General features: G+C 35.2%; 3 protein-coding genes across 4 annotated transcripts; 1 reads left to right on the top strand and 2 right to left on the bottom strand.

Moving 5' to 3' along the window:
- The first annotated feature begins 770 nt into the window (after window positions 1-770).
- Window positions 771-5,402, top strand: LOC130993234 (F-box/LRR-repeat protein 4). Its single transcript, XM_057918053.1, has 2 exons — window positions 771-2,640; window positions 4,082-5,402. Exons 1-2 carry the CDS (start codon window positions 2,307-2,309, stop codon window positions 4,972-4,974), a joined length of 1,227 nt encoding a protein of 408 aa, XP_057774036.1. The 5' UTR covers window positions 771-2,306; the 3' UTR covers window positions 4,975-5,402.
- A 400-nt stretch (window positions 5,403-5,802) lies between these two features.
- LOC130993242 (putative GEM-like protein 8) lies at window positions 5,803-7,252 on the bottom strand. Of its 2 annotated transcripts, XM_057918064.1 has the most exons (4): window positions 6,794-7,252; window positions 6,627-6,707; window positions 6,260-6,534; window positions 5,803-6,175 (listed from the first exon to the last, which is right to left on the bottom strand). In XM_057918064.1, the coding sequence occupies exons 1-4, from the start codon at window positions 6,984-6,986 to the stop codon at window positions 5,999-6,001; spliced, it is 726 nt and encodes a 241-aa protein (XP_057774047.1). In that variant the 5' UTR covers window positions 6,987-7,252; the 3' UTR covers window positions 5,803-5,998. The 2 variants fall into 2 exon arrangements, with proteins under 2 accessions (XP_057774047.1, XP_057774046.1); XM_057918063.1 differs by having other exon boundaries at window positions 5,803-6,534.
- Window positions 7,253-16,993: 9,741 nt separating this feature from the next.
- Window positions 16,994-20,415, bottom strand: LOC130993241 (transcription factor SRM1). Its single transcript, XM_057918062.1, has 3 exons — window positions 19,000-20,415; window positions 17,301-17,747; window positions 16,994-17,113 (listed from the first exon to the last, which is right to left on the bottom strand). The coding sequence occupies exons 1-3, from the start codon at window positions 19,368-19,370 to the stop codon at window positions 17,110-17,112; spliced, it is 822 nt and encodes a 273-aa protein (XP_057774045.1). The 5' UTR covers window positions 19,371-20,415; the 3' UTR covers window positions 16,994-17,109.
- Between the last annotated feature and the right edge of the window lie 1,509 nt (window positions 20,416-21,924).

Genomic DNA, 21,924 nt, shown 5'->3' with positions numbered 1-21,924 from the left:
TTTAAAACCGTTGAAATGGGGCCCACCTGCATTAAAAAAAAAAAATTCACAGACGGCGTTTGGGGCCGTCAAAACGCGGGGGTGGATTTGTTTAAAATTAGCCACGTTGAGGTAGTAAACAGCGCTTACCCTGAGTATAGGGTTCTATTTGCGATAAGGGCCCCAACGTTGGGGTTGGATTTGGTACTTAACCCGTTTTAATCTTTAAATAAATATAATTTTTATATTTTAAATCCAATATTTACATAACATATAGTATCAAATTAAAGCTTTTGTCATGATTTTTAATTTGATACGCATATAAAATATTTTATAATTAGTCGAATTTTATAATTTAAAAAAATAAATAAAATAGAAAAATAAGAAGTTAAAGAAAAAAAAAGATGTATAGCTTATAAATAAACCTTCAATTTTATTCTAACTACAAAATTGCCACTCAATTTTGAAATTGATTTGAAGTCAATTTGAAATTGGTGGTAAGTTGACACTGACAGTAAGAATGGAGATTTTTTATTTTTTAAAATGAGGATTTCAAATTGTCTCCAAGGGAACACCAAGCAGTAAAAACTTCTATTTATGAATAGTGAGATCGAGGGTTCAAATCTCATCGCTGTACTTATAATAATAAAGTTCACACAACTTCACTCATATTTAAAATGAGATTTTTACTTATAATAGTGAGGTATTCTTATTAATGGGATGGAGGGATCGAGGGAGTATTAAATATCAATTAAAAAAGGATTAATTACGTTAAAACTCATGAACTTTGGGCTGATTTTCAACTTGCACATGAACATTATTTTTTGTCTGCAATTCCATCAATTTAATGACTTGTTCAATTTTTCCACACTTTTGAACTCCGATGAAGTATTGATCTTACTTAGCGCCTACATGGTGGTATCGAGCTGATATGGCGCCTATTTAGACTGAAAATTTGACACTTGGAAAACAATAAACAAAAAATTAAAAATCATCCCCTTCTCCAAACTGCCGTTCCATTAACCCTTCCTCCGTCGCCTCCACCTTCATCACCACCGTCAGGTGGTCCCCCTTCTTCTTGCCCTACCACCTTCTTAAGACCGATGCCTCCTCCCCGAACCTCCAGCTCGCTGTCGGCGACCGCCATGGCCGTAATAGATATTTGTGCAAGGAACTCCTCGGAAATAGTTCGCCTCTGAATTTTTCCAGATGCGATTTTAGGGAGTGAATCGGTTCCGAAAACCTTCTTTGAAACCTTGAATGCTACCAAATTTTTCTTGCAGAACTTGATAACCTCTTCGTCATCAAGATTTGATTCGTCTCTTGGAATTAACCTCTTCCTCATCAAGATTTTTCAACTCGATTTTCGCTCCAAATCCCCTGGCTTCTTCTTCGACACCGCCAACCCTGATTCCCCAAAATTGGGCGTCCGAAATCTCTGCTAGATCCAAGACCCGATTGGACTCGGGTGCCTCGCCGCCATCTTCGGGCCCTCGCTGCAACGCCACCACCTACTGGGATTGAGGGGAGAACTTAGGGTGTCAGGCGACGGCGACTGAAATTGAGGGTTTGGAAGCAACCTTGATGTCGTCGTTGCTTTCCAGTCTGAGCGAGCGAGAGAGACGATGGTGGCCGAAAAGGCGGCGACCTTCGCCGAAAAAGAAAGGGGAGGAGACCTTCGCCAGTTCCATGTGACGGAGAAGAGAGAGAGAAAGTGGAGAGAGAGAGAGGTCAAAGAACCAAACGACGTCGTTTTACTCCAACTAAACAGCGTCGTTTTATTCATCGTCGGACAATTCCTTGTCATATTTCCGGCAGCTTAAAATGTGCCATGTCAGCTTCTAATTTGGAGAATTATGAAATTTGTGGAAAAATTGAACGACCCATTAAATTGATGGTATTCCAGATAAAATTTAAAGGTTATGGAAAAGTTTAAAATTGAGATAAAATTCCTGAATTTTAACGTAATTAACCCTGACCGAAACGATAATCTTCCAATAATAGACGTTGAGTATAATATAAAAAGCCAATTATTGGCTCAATAACATTTTTTTTTTTTTTGGAATCGGCTCAACAGCAATTTAATGTTACAAAATTCATAATAAAACGTCATTATTATAGGCGAGTATAATATAAAGACAATTATTGTCTCAACAACAATTTAATGTTACAAAATTCATATAATACTGATTCCTGAATGAAAAGCAAAGTTGGAAGGGCATTGTGGTGATTTGGAGAGAGGAGAGTCTCCAATCTCCATCATGTGAGAGTGAGATATATATAAGGGAAGGGTTGTGAAAAAGTGATCGCTGAGTATAATCGGCGGAATGGCCCAGCCCCAAGACGGCATTAACGAGAGACTGGGCGACGACGAGCTCCGAGCCGTCCTCTCCAAGCTCCAAGATGACAAGGACAAGGAGCTCTTCGGCCTTGTCTGCAAAAGGTGGCTCCATCTCCAGAGCATCGAGAGGCGCAAGCTCTCTGCCCGCGCCGGCCCCCACATGCTCAACCGCCTCGCCGCCCGATTCACGCGCCTCCGCGAGCTCGACCTCTCTCAGTCCGTCTCCCGCTCCTTCTATCCCGGCGTTACCGACTCCGATCTCTCAGTCATTGCCGCCGCCTTCTCCTCCTTGCGACTTCTCAATTTACAGAACTGTAAAGGTACCATCAATTTCCTTAATTCTCTGCTCATTACTACTTCACTTGACCACTCACCGTGATTCTTCAAAACTACTCTTTTTTGTCGGTAAATTTGATTTTTTATTTTTTTTATTTCCTATTCCTTTCCTAATTTAGGATTCAGTGGACAGTGGGTGTTTTTTGGGAAGGGGTACTGATTTTTTTTGAAAGATTGTTCCTTTCACTCTTTTAGTGCTTGTTATGGGCTCTATAATGTCGTTTAACTGTAGAAAACAATGTTTGCACACTAATTGGGAATTTTTTCTTCGGAAAAATTATTTGATTTTTTTGAATTTCCCCTTTAGTTAATATCCTGAGTGAAAGAGCTGCTGCGAATGTGTAATTTAGAAACAGTTATGCTGATTAATGATGTCAAAATATATAATGTAATTTATGCAAACTGCAGTATTTGTTTTTACATCCAGACCTCAGACCTAGACTTAGATAAGCCCCCACGCTAAATAAAAGTAAACTTTAGTTACTAGACTGAGGGAGTTTACATTTGGTGCCGAATGTAGAGTTGCTTCAAACAGGATCTTTTCGTCTAGAGATGCTATTGTTGGCAAGTTGTGCTTTTCCAAATAAAGTATTTGCCATTAAAGAATTCATATGCTAGTAAGGCTGAAATTGTAATGGGACTGACTTGTACACCTCTCAAACAAGTAAAGACTTCAAATAATTGTGTATTTCTCTATCATTTTCGGTATCTGGTAGGTTGCAAAACCAGCCCTGCTATTTCGTGAAGGAGTCCAAATTACTTTTTGTGGAGAAATGAAGGCAAAATCTGATTGAACCAAAATGAAGCAACCTAATGCAAAGTGTAACTGCATTTATGTTGTGATTCATCACTCTCTCTGGAGAGATACTAATTGCTTTGTAGATATTTTTCCACTTGCCATCATGTGTGATCTATTAACCTTAATGTAAAAGGTAATCTGTTTCAAATAGACCTGAAATGGCCATTTTTTATTTCATTACTCTTTTTCTTTCTTCTCTTTTTGCAATTTTATGATAATGAACCAACAAATTTCAAATTTAGTTATAAGGCAAAAATTTTAATTAGTTTTTTGATAGCAATGTGGAAATGGAGTAGGGCCTAGGCTTGGATTTGAATTAAAGAAATAAGAGAATTGGAGTTCCTATAACTTCTACAGGATTCTTGTTTTTATTTTATTTTGACGGGAAAGTAATAGCATGGTTTTGTTTGCTATGGCTAGATTAGATCTATGACTTATGCTTCCAATTCGTAGGAAGCTACTTTGGTGTTCCGAATTGAGATTACAGCTATTACATGGAACTTAATTAGTTTGAGGTCTACCATTCTCATGTTTACTAACACAATCAACTAAATCAAATATGTGGCTTTTAAGCTGGCTTATGATGGAAGGATAACAGATTACATGAAATTTTTTCTGTTCAACAGGCATAACAGATAAGGGATTGGCATCACTTGCATCTGGGATTCCTTCTTTGCAGTTCTTAGATGTATCCTATTGCAGAAAGCTAACTGATAAGGGGCTCTCATCTATAGCAAGGGGTTGCTGCGACCTGAGAGCCTTGTATGTCGTGGGTTGCAGATTTGTCACAGATGCCTTATTAAGTGCTCTTTCGATGAACTGTCGTAATTTAGAAGAGTTAAGTTTGCAAGGATGCTCTAATATAACTGACTCGGGTCTCACTGTTCTTGTCAAGGGTTGCAAGAGATTGAAACAATTAGATCTCAATAAGTGCAGTAATATCGGGGATATTGGCATATCTAGTATATCAAAAGCTTGTTCTTCTTCACTGCTAACTCTGAAATTACTTGATTGCTACAAGATTGGGGATGAGTCCATAATCTCCCTGGCCAAACACTGCAAAAATCTAGAGACATTAATTATTGGTGGTTGTCGAGAATTATCTGATGAATCCATAAAGCAGTTTGCTTCTGCATGTCACGACAGTCTCAAGAATCTCCGAATGGATTGGTGTTTAAATGTCTCAGACGCTTCCTTAGAATGCATATTTTTCTTCTGCAGGAAGCTTGAGGTTCTTGATGTTGGATGCTGTGAGGAGGTCACTGATGCTGCTTTTCAGGGATTGGGAAATGATGGTTCTAAGTTGAGTTTAAAAATTTTGAGGGTAAGTAATTGTCCCAAAATTACAGTAGATGGAATCAGGAAGCTCTTGAAGTCTTGCGAAGCTCTTGAATATCTTGATGTGCGTTCGTGCCCCCATGTAACTGAAGTAAGATGCCAGGAGGCTGGATTGCAGTTTCCAGTAGGATGCAAGGTCAATTTTTCTGGGAGCTTGTCGGAGCCAGATGTCCTATGCTGAGAATATTACTAAATGTCTTGGTGCGGTTGCGATTTCTGGATTTTGGGTTCATCTTTGTCCACCTGAAGGGGTGGAGAATCTTGAGCCCGCGTGCAGTGCCCACTTGATCAGAGGGATTCTTATGCATAGCTGAGTTCCCGAAACAAGTCTGTCACTGCAGATGTATATTACAATTGCTACCCTTGTTTCCTTGATAGTTTTATTATATTATGAAGTAGATACCTTCCATTGATTGTACATTTCTTTAAGCAGACACCACCATGTTTTGTACAATTGTCTAATGATTTCTTAATTTGTAAATTGGCATAAAGGGCTTCTTCTATGTCAATCTACTCTTAGGTATTCCCCGGGTGCAAATGAGGGCCTTAACAGCCGCAACATGATTGTAAAACAATGCTATTATTATGTGTGACATTCTGTTTATTATTTGTGCTCCTGTCTTTTAAATTCTTGTTATTATATTACTTTAAATTTATTCAGAGAATTCTAAGATTTTTCTGGAGAACAACGAAAGCTTTACATTTTGTAGTTTAGGTGTGCAAGGGAGATATCTGTACTATGTCACCTTCTGCAGAATCTCATTTATAATGTTCATGCAAAGTGTTTCTTTTTGCATCCATAGGTACTTCCTGATATTTCTTGGTGTTGTGGCCGACATGTGTGTTCTATGCTGTACATTTAGATTCCCCTCCTTAGAAAGAATTGGCCGAGTGCAGTAAGTATGCAATACTTCTGTGTAAAATCTTCATAGTCTTGCTATTGATGTTTTTAGTCAGTGCATTTGATTTTGCTCCAGAAGATGAGTATACATTTAGAGAAAGATTGAACTGAGTTTTAATCCTTCACAAGAAGTGAATTTGATCACTGCTACTAGATTAAATATTTTCACAAAATTGTACAGGATAGAGAGTATAGCTCTGATTAACATCTCTACACTTCCTAAGAGGAGGGGTAGAAAGAAGAAACAACAATACTAGGTTAAAAGCAAAAAGATCATATGCTATGAATCCTTGTGTCTTGAGTCTCATCTTGCTTGGTGGATTACTTGTTGGAGATACTTTAATGTTCTTTGATGGTTGAGAAATCCCATGAACCAGAAATCGAAATTGTCCCCTGTTACTAGATGCACGTATTTCTCTGCTGGTTTCTTCGCATTCTCACTTTCGTGGGCTCTCTTTAGTTTCCTTAGGGGGATCATGACCTGCACATATAGTTTTATTTGCACCATGTTTTTTGGCTGAAATGTAAACGTATTGAGTTGGAAATATAGAAGTGATGATCTTACCTTGTAATGTGCTTTTAGCAGCTTTCCATTTGGAGACGAGATTCTGATGGATCTCTCACTGCAGAAGGCGACTCTTTCAGTGGAAACAAAGAGGAGTCCTGCTATTGGTCCTGCTGTTGTTGATAGATAGCATTGAGAAGCCTTCAACAGTTTCTCATCATCGGTAACGTTGAATTTCTGCTTGAATACTTTCTCGACTCCACCCACCTGGAGGATCCTCGCGCCTAAACTCAGTTTTCCTTTAACTGTTTCACTTAACTTTGGCCCTAGTCTCACTGCAGGAATCATTAACATATTTCTATATCAGAAAAAATGGAAATGTGATAATAGGTGAACATCTACTCATTGAACTTCTTTTAGTGCATACCATGTTCTCTGATTCCCTGAGCAATGACATCCATGGCTTTGCCAAGTTTGATCATCTTGGCAATCACTGAATTTCCTCTATCTGCAATGTCATCAAAGTTTCAGATTCAGACTTATATCTTTAACTGTGATTTTTTTATCAGGATTGATCAAGAATGAAGCGCTTACCAGTTCTTATCTTGGAATAATGATTGGCTGGAGAAGGCAGCAGTTGGTACTGTGCAGCAGGATCAGGTAAAAGTTCCTTCAAACTGTTCTTATACACGAATGCGTACTTTGCTGAGCTGATCGGAGCCCCAATAGCATGTTCCTTAAGCATACTCGTCTTCCCATATCTCGTTCTCATATGCTTCACTTCCATTGCTTGCAAACCAACCAAATGCTTTAGAATGTTCGTCTCTGAAAACTTGTCCCTTGCCTGAAGCTTGTTCTGGTACGAGCATGTCTTTGCCACAATATATAACAGATCAAGAGCAGTTGTTTAATCTCTACTTTTTAGCAGCATGAGTCAGCTTTGTATCATCAAATGCTAAAGGTGGGAAGATATCACCCTTTTCTTTTCTTTTCATTTTTCTGATAAAGTTGGTTTCTCAGCTTGCTTTCTTTGCTTCTTTTAAGTGATTAGATTAGATAAATATCATTTTTTGTTAATCCTTTCAATATAAAGGGCTCATGTCTGAAATTGACACATTTCACATTTGTGAAAAAGTGCACACCAAGTTAGGAATTAGCTGTATTAATTTTTTCAAGAGACCAAACATGTTGAATTTTTTTGGAAATGTGAGTGTGTAAGCAACACCTTTTGAGCTGGCTTAGCCCCCTTTCTGATGCCACCATCCCACCATCTTCAAATTAATGCACCCACCAAATTTAGGAGACTTCCCCAATTTGCATAAAAGGAATTTTGATAAGATTTGGAAAAAGAATGAACATTACGATCTACCACGAGCCTTGTAGCTCAGTGTAATCGCATTTTTTTTATAAATATATTGAGGAATCTACCGACGTGAATTGACTTGCCAAGTGTAATTGTATTTTTTAATATATTGAGGAATCTACCGACGTGATTACCATAACAAGAGACACACTCCCAATATACGTAAAAGTTGGCAATTTTATTTTATTTTAATTCTCTGTAACTGAGTTGCCCAAAAATTAAATAGGTTGTTTTGGGTACAACCGGATGTACCGTATAATTAAGTTGATTTGCACTTAGATCCAGATCCGCATCCTGATCCGAATCAGCTTTCTGATCCAAATCGTGTAAATGACATTATTTGGTTATACAAATGACATTGCATGTAACTGACGCTATTCTGTGATACAAATGACACTGCATATAAATGAAACTATAACATTGTAAATGATACTGTGTATAATTGACATATAAATGATACTTCATGTAATTGACACTATAAGATTGTAAATGACACTATAATATTTTAAATGACACTATAACATTTTAAAATGTTACAGTGCATTTATATAATCGAATAGTGTCAATTATATGGTATAACCGAATATTGTCATTTATATGATTTGGGTTAGGATGCGGGTTCAAGTCAAGATGCGAGTCATGGTCTGGATGTGTGGGTCAACCCGATTGTACGGCACAACTTGGCTGTACCCAAATTTTTGTGGAAATTCAATTGTGACGGATGAATAAAGTTATGGTTTGAAATACGCGAGTCTTCTATGTTCATCGCATGTCTCGTATTTCACTATGTATATATGCATATATTAACAACTAACGATGCTGTATTAAATTCGACATTTGTGTAGATTAAAAAAGAATCCTAACTGCTCTGAAAAAAAAATGAAAAAAAACCTAACTACTTTCGGCTGGCTAGCAACGTCCAAACCATGCAAAAGTGGCATAATGCACATGTGGTATGTTATTAGGTACATATGTTTTTGTATACTTACATCAAAGAGTGATGAGAATTGGTTGGACCAGAAAAAGTTAGTTAGTTGGGCCAAGCACAATACAAATACGACCCCCAATTCTAAAATACATGAAATAAATAATAAAATAGAAATAAGATGAGAATTCAAAGTGTTGCTTAACATGTAAGTCACGACTTTGTAGGGACGCTAAAGAGGCTTATCATGTTATGTATACAAAGATTAAATAGTGGCAATTTTTTTTTTTAAATCATATATCATCACGACGTGTAAAGTCGTAGAAATCTCTCTTTTTCCCAATCGGCCATTACGTCAGCATTTTTTTCTTTTTTCTTTTTCAAGGTGCAAATTTTCCAACCCAGAAAAGGCTTGCATGTTCATATGTTTATACCCTTTTATTTGATTCCTTAAACAACAAACATTGGCATGTGCGTGAGTGGTTAATTATTTTATTCGTTATATTGGTGACACCTTATATCCGAACATATATCACAGCAAATAAGGGTTTTATATTTATTTTTCGGAAACAATGACAATATTTTTCATAATATTTATATATACCATGGAAGTATATGCTTTTGTTTTATTATGGTATTTTATCGTTTGACATGATTTTGTCCACAACACGCATATAAAGTTTAGGTAAAATATATATACTTATAAGAGCACCATAACAAAGAAGAAAAAAGAGAAATGAAACTTAAGAAATAAATTATATATATCCTGTAAAATAGAAAACAAAAGAGATAATAATTATTGAGAAGATCTGTTGTTTAAATATTTTAGGTTATTCTTTTTCTAGGGTGAGATTCTTTTTTGTTAACGAGGAGGTTTCTTATGCGAATGTTTGTAAGGTGCGGATATATACACAAATTTCAATAAGACACTCTATCCTATTACACATTTTAATATTAGAGTTGTGTGTACCGTTTTAAATTGTTACTAATTAATACTCCCTCCGTCCATGAAAGAACTTCTTAGGAGGGAGTGACACAGGTTTTAAGAAAAAATATTGTTGAGTGTATTGAGAGTGGATAAAAGGTAGTTGAGTGTATTGGGAGTGGTGAAAATGTGTTATAATTAATATTGAGAGTTGTGAAAAGTGAAAAGTAAGAGGATTATAAGTGGTGGGGTATAGTCCAAAAATAGGTAGGAAGTTCTTTTGTGGACGTCCCAAAAAGGAAAGATAGGAAGTTCTTTCGTGGACTGATGGAGTATTTTATTAGTATTAGATGAGTAGAAGAAGAGAATTTGCATCGTCAAGACTCTCGATCAACTTTTTGGGGTCTGCTAGATGTTAACATTCAGGGACGGATCTAGAAATTTAATAATGACCGGGCGAGATTTCACCGGATGATCTTAATAAAATTTTGGGTTAAGGTGCAGATAGGCCCCTCAAGTGGAGGCCCTTAGAGCGTTTCAGTCCTCTTACTAACTGTGTGTGCAAATTGGCCCCCGAACTCAAAAAAACGGTGCAGATCGGCCCCTCTGACTTAACACCGTTATGGGCCGTTAGTCAAGGGGGCGATCTGCACCGTTTTTTCGGAGTTCAGGGGCTAATCTGCACCTTTTAACTTTTTAATTAATTCATATCTCTCGCTCAAAATTTGATCGTCGTTGTCGCTGATTCAAGCTCCGGCGAGGCTGGCGGACGGCGCCGATTTGGCCGGGAGCAATGACGCCGATTTGGAATTCCCGATTTGGGGCTTGGGAACTTGATTTCGTGATTTTCCTCATCTGACGGTGATTGACGCCGGAAAAGTTGGTCGGAGAAGATGAGATGTGATTTTTTTTAATGAACGGTGTGCAGATTAGCCCCCGAACTCCAAAAAGGGAAAATGTGCAGATTAGCCCCTGAACTCCAAAAAAACGGTGCAGATCGCCTCCTCTGACTAACGGTCCATAACGGTGTTAAGTCAGAGGGGGCGATCTGCACCATTTTTTTGAGTTCGAGGGCCAATCTGCACACACAGTTAGTAAGGGGACTGAAACGCTCTAAGGGCCTCCACTTGAGGGTCCTATCTGCACCTTAACCCTAAAATTTTAATAAAGAAAACGAGTTGAATCTTGAATAATTATTTGAAATGACACAATTATGACCGGACGAGATTAACATATATAGATAAAAAAAAAATTTAAAATCATACATTTATAGGTAACAAAAAAAAAAATTGACCGGGCGACGGCCTGGGGTGCCTGGCCTTTAGATCCGTCCCTGTTAACATTGTTGGTATTGAGGACGATTCGATCCGTCGTAAAACAGAAATGAAACTTAAGCAATAAATTATATATATTCTGTAAAATAGAAAACAAAAGTGATAATTATTGAGAAGATCTATAATTTAAATGTTTTAGATTATTTTTTTTCCTAGTGTGAGATTCTTTTTTGTTAACGAGGAGGTCTCTTATGCGAATGTTTGTACGGTGCAGATATATACACAAATTCTAATAAGACACTCTGTCCGATTACACATTCTAATATTAGAGTTTGTGTGTATCTTTGCACCGTTTTAAATTGTTACTAATTAATATTTTATTATTAGATGAGTGGAAGAGAATTTGCATCATCATGACTCTCGATCACCCCTTCGGAATCTGCTAGTGTTTATGTTAACATTGTTGGTCTTGAGGACTAGGGCCGTCGATAATTACCGGCGGTCGTAAAAATTCGTCGGTGATTAATTTACTGACGCGTATGTTAGCGTTGGGTAAAGTTTGACGTAAGTCTGTCGGTGTCTCATTTTACTGCTCGATTTTTTTGAGTTTATTAACGAAAATTTTCATCGTTATGCGATCAGAATAGTTTAGAACCTCATATATATTAATTGGAAATATCAAATTATTCAATTTAACTAGTTGAAACAGAAATCCTAGCTCCCAAATTTCAGTCATTTTGATTTTAGTAATTTCTTCTTTTTCTATAGTTTTTCTTTTCGGAAATTCATCTAAAATCTAGAACTATCTTATTATATACTCCCTCCGTCCCATTGTATCTGAGACTCTTTCTATTTAAGGCGTCCCACTGTAAGTGAGACTCTTTCCTTTTTTGGTAAAGATTTTACCCTTTAAACACATTTTCACTTTTTCACCTACAAATAAAATACACTTTTTTTAATTTCCGTGTAAAAAAAAAGGTCTCACGTATAGTGGGACGGAGGGAGTATATATAAATACAATTCTATTATAATAGAGAATTTGATGAATTTCGGAAAGTAGTGACAAATAATAATTCTCATCTACCTAAAAAAACATGTACAAGCTTGATTGATTGAAAACACAACGTAACGTAAGTTGGGGGAGACATGTGCTATCGTCTGACCGGTAATCTATATCTTATATGACAGTGTGCTATTGAATGGTGTCATATAAGATATAGATTAGATGATGTAGATTTAGTGTGTGTTCTTGGTTGATAAAAAAAAGGAATTTAAATCGAGATATTTTGTTATTTCTTATTTTCTTATGGTAATTTTATCAATAAAAAAGAATACACACTCAAAGGAAATCATAATGGATAGTGGAGATTGAATGATGTAACATCGATTTTCATATAAGATATGAATTGGATGGTGTAATTTCAAGGAAATCGAAGAAAATGGTGACGATTGAATTATGTAGATTTTCAAATAAGATATGAATTTAATTATGATTTTTTGCAACATATATCTTAATCTGGCTACACCCTAGAAAATAAAATCCAGCTATACGATTTAAATAAATTGAAATGTAAGCATTTTGAATAGTTGTAGCATGATAAATAATTAGAAGAGATATACGAATTGAATATGTTGATGGTCTAGATTATGTGTGATCTAAAGATAAAGTCAACATCCAAAGTCTAATAAATTATTGGTGGGTAATGACAAATAAGTATAAGAACAAAGTATTTGTGTAGCAGGTGTGCGTGGTTAATGCCTAAGACTAAAGATTTTAGATTCCGAGTTCTTGTGAAGCGATTTTTTAATTTCTTTATTTAATAATGTTAATTTATATATATAAAAAAGTACTTGTGTAGCAAATACTTAAAAGAGTAAGTTTCCAAAAAAAATTTACTTAAAAGAGTAAATGAGAGGATATGCGTGTCTTCGTTAGTTTGTTGGGACTTGGGAATTAGGATACAAAAAGCTAATTTTGATAAAATTACTCAATATACAATAAAACTATTTTATAATAGTAATATTTTTTAAATTAATAAATTCTCTAAGTAATAAATTTCTTCAAATTCCAGTTTGGGCTAGTTCAAAAAATCATATCATAAAATAAAAACTTTTTGAATAATCCCTTAATAAATATATAGATCTCGTTAATAGTATAAATTAATAATTTTTATATATTATAATTATGAGTATGATGGAAACTTATTAAAATATAAATATATTATCATTTGATTTTCCTGAAATTAAAATTTAGTTACAATGTATTATGAATATATTTAATTAATTACAATGCATCAGGTGGACACATGAATATATATTTAATTATTTACATTGAATTTGTAGATGCATGAATTTATTTTATTAAATATGCATGACTTTGTTTAATTTAAATAAATTAAAATATTATCTACCATTTTTTACACATTATAATTTGATTGAAAATTATACTCCCTCCGTCCACGGTATCATTTCCACTTTGTGGACGGCACGAGTTTTAATAAAGTGGTGGGGCTCTGAGTGAAGTTTGGGTCTCACTATTATTGTGAATAGAGTTTGTGGACCTCACTACTATAAATAGAAGTGGAAATGATATTGTGGACAGATCAAAATGGCAAAAGTGGAAACAATATCGTGGATGGAGTGAGAAATTTTTGAAATTAAGAAAATATTCTATAAATTAATAAATTATTAATTTTACTATAAACTAATTTATACAATTTTTAATGTATTTTTAGGTGTGAGCAAAATATCTGAAATCGAATAACCAGACTGATCCAAATTGAAATATTAAAATACTATTAGTTTTTTGGATTAATTGCAACAAAATACATGACCTTATTCCAAAATTTGGTTTTTTGACAATCTTTTTAATTGTTGCAAAAATTTCAACGAGCTTTCAATTTTGTCGCAATGTCCGTCCGGAGTAATTTTTCGGCCAAATTAAATCTGAGTTTGCAGCCGGAATGCCAACGTGGCATCAGAAATGCCAAATCACACCCACCATCCCCCACCAACGTGGCATCAGAAATGCCAGATTTGCAGAGGGCGGCGCCACCGCTTGAAATACGAGCGGCGACGGCTGATGATAGAGAGAGAGAGAGTCGAAAGGATGAGGGAGGCTGAGCTCGGAGGCGATGGTTCCGCTGCTACCCAGGCAAGGACGGAGGGGGGTGGAGAGATGAGATGTGGCTGTTTGTGTACGGTTCTGTTCGAAGAGAGAGAGAGAGAGGATTAGCGAGGATTTGTTGAGGGCGGCGTCGCCGCTTCCCCTCCCACGTCATTCTCTCTCTTCCCCCTCTCCCCGTCTTTGTTGGAGTTTGGCACCACCAACGCCGGCGCACGCGGCGACGGAGACAGCTATTAGTGCTCTGCTTTGATGCCCTTCTCGAGATCTCTCTCGCCTGTTCGCCGGCTGGAGAAAGTGGCGGTGGAGAAGGGGGAGGGTTCGCTGGTTGGAAAAGACGCGGCAACGCTGGGGTGGAGGAGGGGGAGGGGTCTGCGCAGGGGGAAGAGAGAGAGAGAGGGTGACGTGGGTGGGGGAGGGTGAGTATGATTTGGCATTTCTGATGCCACGTTGGCATTCTGGCTGCCAACTCAGATTTAATTTGATAGAAAAATTACTCCGGACGGACATTGCAACAAATTGAAAGCTCGTTGAAATAAAACTATTGCCAAAAAATCAAATTTTGGAATAAAGTCAGGTATTTTGATGCAATTAGTTTTTTTTTTGTTTGATTTGGTTTTATTTTTAAAAATAAATTAGTTTTTCAGTTCGATTTGGATTGACTTTTTTAAAATTGAACAAAATCAAAAATCAAATTATATTATTTCAATTATTTTGTACTAGTGTTATGTATAGTGTTATTTTGTAGGTATACAAAATTTATTACTGCAAGCTCCATTAAATTAATAAATCTTCATTATTTTTTTGGGAGTTAGAAGCTATTGATGATGGATGGTTATTGATTTTGAGTATTGTGATTTTGTGAACATTGAAAGTTTGAACTCTTTATTTTTGTATGATTGATGGTAAGTTGTTGTTGCATTTGGTAGGTATTTATTTTAGTTGTTTGTTATGAATGATTTGTTACTTATAAATATCATGATTGTTAGATTGTTATATAGAGAGCGTTTTTAAAATAACTATTTTGAATAAGAAAACATAATATTTTGTCACTAATTAAAAAACCATAAAATTTGATAATTTTTACATTTTAAGACTGTTTTGCCCTTAATTAGGGCGGATCAAATTTGGATTTGCGCGCGAGTTAGGCACATATGGCACTATTAGTGCCAAAAGTACCAACGAAAAAAAACTAGTAGTACTTTTGGCAGTAATTAGTGTCATGTGCGAATGGTACTAGTGACCATAAAAGAGAGTATATATATGGCACTAATGACACTAATATGGCCATAAGTACCATTCGTGCAGCACTCTAAATGAAGAATCTAAATCTTAAATGGATAATCTAAACCCTAAATGAACAATCTAAACCTACGGGGAAGTATTCAAAATGGTCATATAACTATATTCATCTATATAAGATAAGACAATGTATCAGCACAAGTATATGACACTAATATGGTCACTAGTATCATTTGTGCATATTGACACTAATAGTGTCAAGTGTACCAATTTACTTGATTTTTTTATTTTATTTTTTCTGTTGGTACTTTTGGCACTAATAGTGTCATGTGTGCCTAAGCCACAAGCAAACTCGAATCCGGTCTGCTCTAGTTAAGGGCAAAACAGTCCTAAATAGTAAAAAATTGTCAAATTTTGTGTTTTTTCAATTAGTGGCCAAATATTGAGTTTCCTTCTTCAAAATGATCACGCGAGTGTATTGTTTCTTGTTTTATACGTGTTGCATGTTCTTGAGAATTGAGATAAAAGATGGATAATGATATTAAAGAAAAATACACAATTTAATTTCTTTTCTTTTTCAATATTTTTAGATTTTTTTTTTTTTGGTGTTGGGTTGTTCTAATTTTTCGATTTGGTTGGATTTTAATTTTTAAAAAATTGGTCAATTCGATCTGATTTATTTGGCTTATGTAATTCAAATTGATCTTTTATTTTTAAATCGAGTATAAATTTAATTTGATTCATTTTTAGCGAAAAGTTAAATCAAAAACTAAATGATCACCCCTATTTATAACTTAAAAAGTGGGCTTTTTTGTAGTACCTCTCTAACATATATATATATATATATATATATATATATATATATATATATATATATATTTTCTGATTCTCCGTAATAAAATGAAAATAAAATAATAAAAACACCAATTCATGGTCTAGAAACAAATAAGGGAAATGGAAAGTTGAGAGTAGTAATTCAAGCTAAAATAAGTACCCTTCTTAAGATATAAAATAAGAATCATTTTCAGCCTTTAGATCATCAATATTTACGGTTGATTCATCATCATATTAAATGAATTCATGGTCCTGAGTTCGAAGCTCAAAGCTAGCAAAAATTTATTTTTCGTAATTCATACATTTATACAGTGAATTCATACGTATTCTATATAAAATTCATATATTTTTCTTAATTCTTATCTCTTATTTTAAGAGGTGTTCTCACAGTAGCCATTCCCATGAATTCATATATATGTACTTTTTCTAGATATGATATATACATCCCATCATAAACTGAATATGTATTACAATGATTTAATTATATAAATATAAATTAGACCATTCTCAAATGAATACAAACTAGTATAACTAGATTAAATATTCAAACATATAAGATGCAATTCATACGAATGACATTGTACATGAAAAGAAATATATTGGTGCCTCAACTTTGCCCACTCATGATTTACATTTACATTCTTTGAGTGGAATCTAATGGGTTGTAATCTTTATCTTACAGAATGTGGATTCAAAGGTACTGGATTTCCAACTCACTTTTATGTGATTTAAATGAGTGTTAGATTTATTTTTTAAGCACAAATAAAGTACTTTTTTTTGTCATTCATATCTTGTTCTCGCATTTACGTATTGATGTATGAATATAATAATTAATCAATGTCCAAATCTATGATAATTAATCAATGTCGTGCAATTTATTAGGATCAATTCTTGGTCATTTTTTTTTTTTGAGGAAAATTCTTGGTCATTTTCCTATCTGAATTAACTTTCAAATTTCACTAAAAAAAAGTAATTCCAAGAAAATTGATGGATTTTTTTTCATAGTTTTTCATTAGCCAGAAAATGGTGGTTGAGAACTTGAGAGATAATAATTAAGAAGATGAATTCACAATTTCACCCATTGAAAAAACAAGCCTCTTCCTCAGATGTTGAATGATCTCTGCAAAAGCTCATTATTAATGCATAAAGTTTCATAGACTCAATATAACCATATTAGTTAATATTTTCCCCATCCTAATCTCCAGCTGCACCGCCACCATCAATCACCTATACAATTTTTTTTTCTCCCATCAACTATTCCACATTTATAAGAAAAAGTAAAAAAAATATATATGAAAATGGTGCTCTACAACAGCATTTCTAGGGCAATACAGAAAAATTATTACTTCTCAAGTGGAAATAAATCAGTAATCAGTCCATATGATTCATCACCATGTTGGTTGAGAAGGATCACCTGTGAACCGAGGCGTGGTACGCCATCGGGGCGCCAGGCACCATCGGGACGGGGGTCCCAACTCCATAGGCCATGTGTGGCGGCGGAGGAAGGCTCACTGGCGTCCCGACTGCTGAGACGACGCCTAGGGGTTGCCCCATGGTTGGTGCACCGTACATGGTCACTCCCTGAGCTGCTGAACCCACCACTTGCTTGTTGGGCTTGGCGGGCGGTCCCCCATTGGTCTGGCCGGTGATCGGACCTTGGGGCACAGAGACATCCCCATTGGCGACGCTGGTGATGTCGTGGATGCTGGAACGCCTCCGGTCCTTGTTCATGGAGTTGAGGCGGATGAAGTACTTCTGCGCGTGGCTGGCCACCTGCGTGGGGGTCCTCGTCACCACGAAATTACGAGAAATGCTCCTCCAGTCACCCTTTCCATATTTGTCCAAACCTAGGAGAAACAATCTGTTGGGAGAGATGACGAAATGACACCATCAGTCAACTATCAAAGTAGTGCTATCACATCTATGTTTCCCATGTATCAAAGTGATCTCCTTTTCTCACTATTTCTCTTAATGTAGCAGGTGTCGACTTTTCTGAACGCCTAGTACACGAGATTAACGAGTACTCAGTCTAGCACAGATGCATACAACAGCTACTCAACAACAAATTACAAATCCAACACCAGATATTTCCTGACTACTTAAGATGATGCTCAAATCAAGAGAGTGTCGTGGTGAGATGATGCAGAAATATTTTCATATGGAACCAGAATCTATGCGGAAAATCTATTGCAGTCGGGAAATGTTCAATCTCCTCGCGAAGCAAAGATATATAAAGAAAGAAATCAACATAGATAAAGGCTCCCTGCTTGGCCTTGTTCTCACAGAATACCGGCTTTCTTGAATAAAATCTAGCAAATGGTAATAAACAGTCTCAAGAAAAGAAGTGGAACTTTGCATCATAACAAGCATGCAAGTAGGGGTATTCTTAGCGTCGCACATGCAAAACCAGACAATGCGAAATGCCAAGTGATTTTTAGATACAAAGCTAGGTTGCTGCAGATTCAAAAGATTAATTAGGTTTGTAAGATATATGCAGTGGTATTTAAGTTATCTACAGCATGATTTGGTCTCTAGCTACTTCTATTCGAAATAGAAAAGCACCACGAGTGTGCAATACTTGCAGAAATAATCAGTTAGAAAGCTCTGAGTAGATTTGGAACACTAATTATAAGCTAGTAAAGAAGATTGTGGAGAGAAGGGTGTGAACTTATTTGCAAAGCAGTAAATCAGGCATTTGGGCTGCTAAAAATCAGTTATTATATCAAAATATAGACATAGATCCAGTTAGTTCTAGCAATGCAGGGGCCACCTCGTGTAGCGTGCCTACAAGATTTCACAAGCAAATATTATCCTAGAACTCCACACTGAATTGAGAATATCTTTTTACCATACACCATCACTAATCCAAGACAATCATCCCATTAATCAAGCATGAATGCACTCAGTAAGAATTTAACTAGAAGCAGCACAACGGGAAAAGATCGATTTCTATAACTAGTGTGCACAAACAAGATTTCAAAGGAGCTGTAGCAGCATTCAAACCACAATCAAATATTCAAATTTGCTCAACACTGCATATACACAATCACAGTAAAATAAATTAGGTGATGATGGCATAAAAATGCCAAAATTGAGGAACAAGGATTGTATACCTATGTTCATCCTCTGTCCAAGCAATCCCCTTGCGGCGTTCCTGATCGGAGCGGGAAGCCTTGGCATCACCGTTCAAATGGCCGAAGCTGCCGCCTTTTTTAGAAGCTCCATCATCAGCAGCAAGGCCGTTTGAGCCATCTGAAGATGAATTGTAACTAGGAACCTCAACAAAACCGGATTCTATGCGGCTAACATCATCAACTAGGAGTTGATAGTGATGCTTAATCTCCTCCACTGATTTCCCACAAACATCAGCAGCAATCTTCTCCCATCTATCTGAAGAATTCTCAGGGTAAGCAGCTATTGCCTTCTCAAACTGCTTATCCTGCTCCCTACTCCACACAGAGCTACTTGATTCAACAGCAGGCATCTATCTAGGCTTGTTCGAGTTCACTTCTTGATCTTAAAAAACTTAATCTTTTCTCTTTTCAAGAAAAGAATTCACCACTCAGCAGCAAGGCAATCAAGAAATAAGCTAAATCTTGGAGCTGGGATCTAAACTAATCTATTGTAATCAAGAACAGAGGAGGGAAGGTGATTGAGAAGTAAATGATGAATGATGAAATTTTCTGCTTTGCAATTCAAGAACTGGAGTGTTTCTGTGAAATGGTGACCCCTATTGATGAGGGAAAAAAGAAAAGGCAATATTGGTTAGGAGAGCATGAGAAATATCTGAAAATCATAAAAACGAAAGCATTTACTTAAGTTGCAATTATGGAAACGGAGTGAGGAAGAGAAAAAGATGGGGAGGTTTTAATTGGTGAGTTTGTATTGAATAGTGATAGTAATTAGGGCAGTGTGTGAGGTGTGAAAGAGACCACCTTGGTACCAAACAAGAAACCCCAGAAGTCTAAAATGGATAAAAACAGCACTCAAATTGCCATCACTCATCCCTACAAATTTCAAATGGCCAAGCACCCCATATTTTGATAGCTCCTCTTTTCACTGCACAGGCCCACTATTAAATACTATCAATTATACCAATCTTTTACAGTCCAACCTCTCTCTCTCTCTCTCTCTCTCATAGAAAGGGAAGCCGTCATTTTTTTTGGACACTCGAATTATGAGAGAAACACACATAAAGATCAAAACTTTGCACACGTGAAGCAGAAGAAGGATTAAGGCAAACACATATTTAGAGTTGAAGAATCAACAAATCCGAAAAAATCCCATTTAACATTTTTGAATAACAAAGAAGAAGAAAATGATGAAGGAATCGAAAATCAATGATTCCCATTTCCTACCAACACCCGTTTTAACAGCACAAGAAAAAGACATGAAGAAGCGTACAAATCTGTGAAAAAGGTAGACATACTCGAAAGAATCGCAACCTTTTCAACTGATATTTACTTTATAACCATCTTTTGACAGTTTACCAAAGCTCGCACAATGAATAGTTGAAAATTGGAAAAGGTTTTTATCTTATAGCAGTAACCACGAGACATTCCTTTTCGTCATCTCTCTCTCTCTCTAAACTGGGTTTCTCTGTTTCAAGAATCAATTTTGCAGCGTAAAATGTAGAGATGGTATTGGTCGTCAATTATTTTCTCTGTTACCAACATCAGTGAAAGATCTTAACTCCAATTTTTATGTGAAGAATAAAGGAAATACTCACGTTCCTTAAATACAATTATGGAATTGGAAAGACCATTCAATCTAATTTTGGAAAGTTTGAAAACTTATTAAAGTAGTTAAATTGGAAAGAGATTACTAAACGATCTCTTCCCTCTCTAAAAAATACTCTATCCATCCCAATAGAATAATTTATTTATTTTTCGACACGAGAATTAAGAAACTTGATTTTTAAATATAAAACCGTGTAAAGGTGTGAAAGACCGCATTATTTATAATGTAAAATCATTATCAAAAATAAAAACATGACTATTTTAGTGGAACGTCCCGAAAAAGAAAACATGATCATTAGAATGGGACGGAAGGAGTAATTAATTTTTCTTTTAAAATATCTAAAAAAATACTATACTTATTCCATTTATGAGTATTATATTATTTTTAATATATTAATTGATTTATATATTTTATTATATATGACTCGTCATTTTGCTTACAATCACTTAATTAAGTATATATCTTTTTTTATTCACAATATATTTAATTATAATTATTAAAACTCGTAGTTCTTAGCTCCTATAGTTATTTTTATGGTGATGCTAAATAGTCACGTTGTGGCCACCCACAAATTATATAAATTAAAAAATATATATAAATTTTTGTAACTTATTTTTTAAAATAAAAATAAGATATATTTATTTCATTGTATTCTATACATTGCAGTAATTTTTTTATTTTTATTAAAAAATAAATAAAAATAAAAATGCGGAAAAAAATTAGTATAAAATAGGTACAATGTGGAGAACAATAAAATAACTAAATCTTATTTTAATTTTTTTTTAAAAAATAAATAAATTAAAAAAATCAATTTAAATAATTTGTGGGTGGCCACAATATTGTGGCTGCATAGATTTATTGTTATTTTTATAGAGTGAAGGCAAACAGAGTATTTAACCCTGCATTCATTAATTTTTTGCATTTTGTAAATTTTGTTAGTTTCATTCAGTCATTCTCTTGCGTGAAATTTTTGGTTAGATATTTGGTAGGGTTTTTATTCTTCTTCATCGTTTTTGGAAGCAATAATTGATTGAGTCTTTTTGTTTTTTCAGATGAATATAACAATGGATGGCGATACTATGATACTATGGTGTTGGGTGGGCTATTTTTCCTTTCGATTAATTTATTTTGTTTAAAATATGATGTGGAATAAATAGGTGATGTGTATTAGGTTAAAGATAAAGACGGTCACGGGGGGATTCCAAACGAATTCATAAGTATGTTATTTATTTTATATTAGTATTTTTAATGTCATTTTTAGATATATATATATATATATATATATAAATACTTGTTTT

Source organism: Salvia miltiorrhiza, chromosome 7 (genome assembly GCF_028751815.1).
Source record: "Salvia miltiorrhiza cultivar Shanhuang (shh) chromosome 7, IMPLAD_Smil_shh, whole genome shotgun sequence".
Classification (NCBI taxonomy): domain Eukaryota; kingdom Viridiplantae; phylum Streptophyta; class Magnoliopsida; order Lamiales; family Lamiaceae; genus Salvia; species Salvia miltiorrhiza.
Note: the sequence above shows the minus strand (reverse complement) of the source record. Positions and strands in the feature narration are given on the sequence as shown.

What these genes read in the sequence shown, in the direction of transcription:
- LOC130993242 (XM_057918063.1), bottom strand. Translation starts at nt 6,986, where the DNA reads ATGGAAGTGAAGCATATGAGAACGAGATATGGGAAGACGAGTATGCTT. An exon ending in TTATTCCAAGATAAGAACTG is followed by an intron (nt 6,708 to 6,793) that starts GTAAGCGCTTCA and finishes ATGACATTGCAG; the next exon opens with ATAGAGGAAATTCAGTGATT. An exon ending in TCAGGGAATCAGAGAACATG is followed by an intron (nt 6,535 to 6,626) that starts GTATGCACTAAA and finishes TGATTCCTGCAG; the next exon opens with TGAGACTAGGGCCAAAGTTA.
- LOC130993234 (XM_057918053.1), top strand. Translation starts at nt 2,307, where the DNA reads ATGGCCCAGCCCCAAGACGGCATTAACGAGAGACTGGGCGACGACGAG. An exon ending in CAATTTACAGAACTGTAAAG is followed by an intron (nt 2,641 to 4,081) that starts GTACCATCAATT and finishes TCTGTTCAACAG; the next exon opens with GCATAACAGATAAGGGATTG.
- LOC130993241 (XM_057918062.1), bottom strand. Translation starts at nt 19,370, where the DNA reads ATGCCTGCTGTTGAATCAAGTAGCTCTGTGTGGAGTAGGGAGCAGGAT. An exon ending in TGGACAGAGGATGAACATAG is followed by an intron (nt 17,748 to 18,999) that starts GTATACAATCCT and finishes CTCTCCCAACAG; the next exon opens with ATTGTTTCTCCTAGGTTTGG.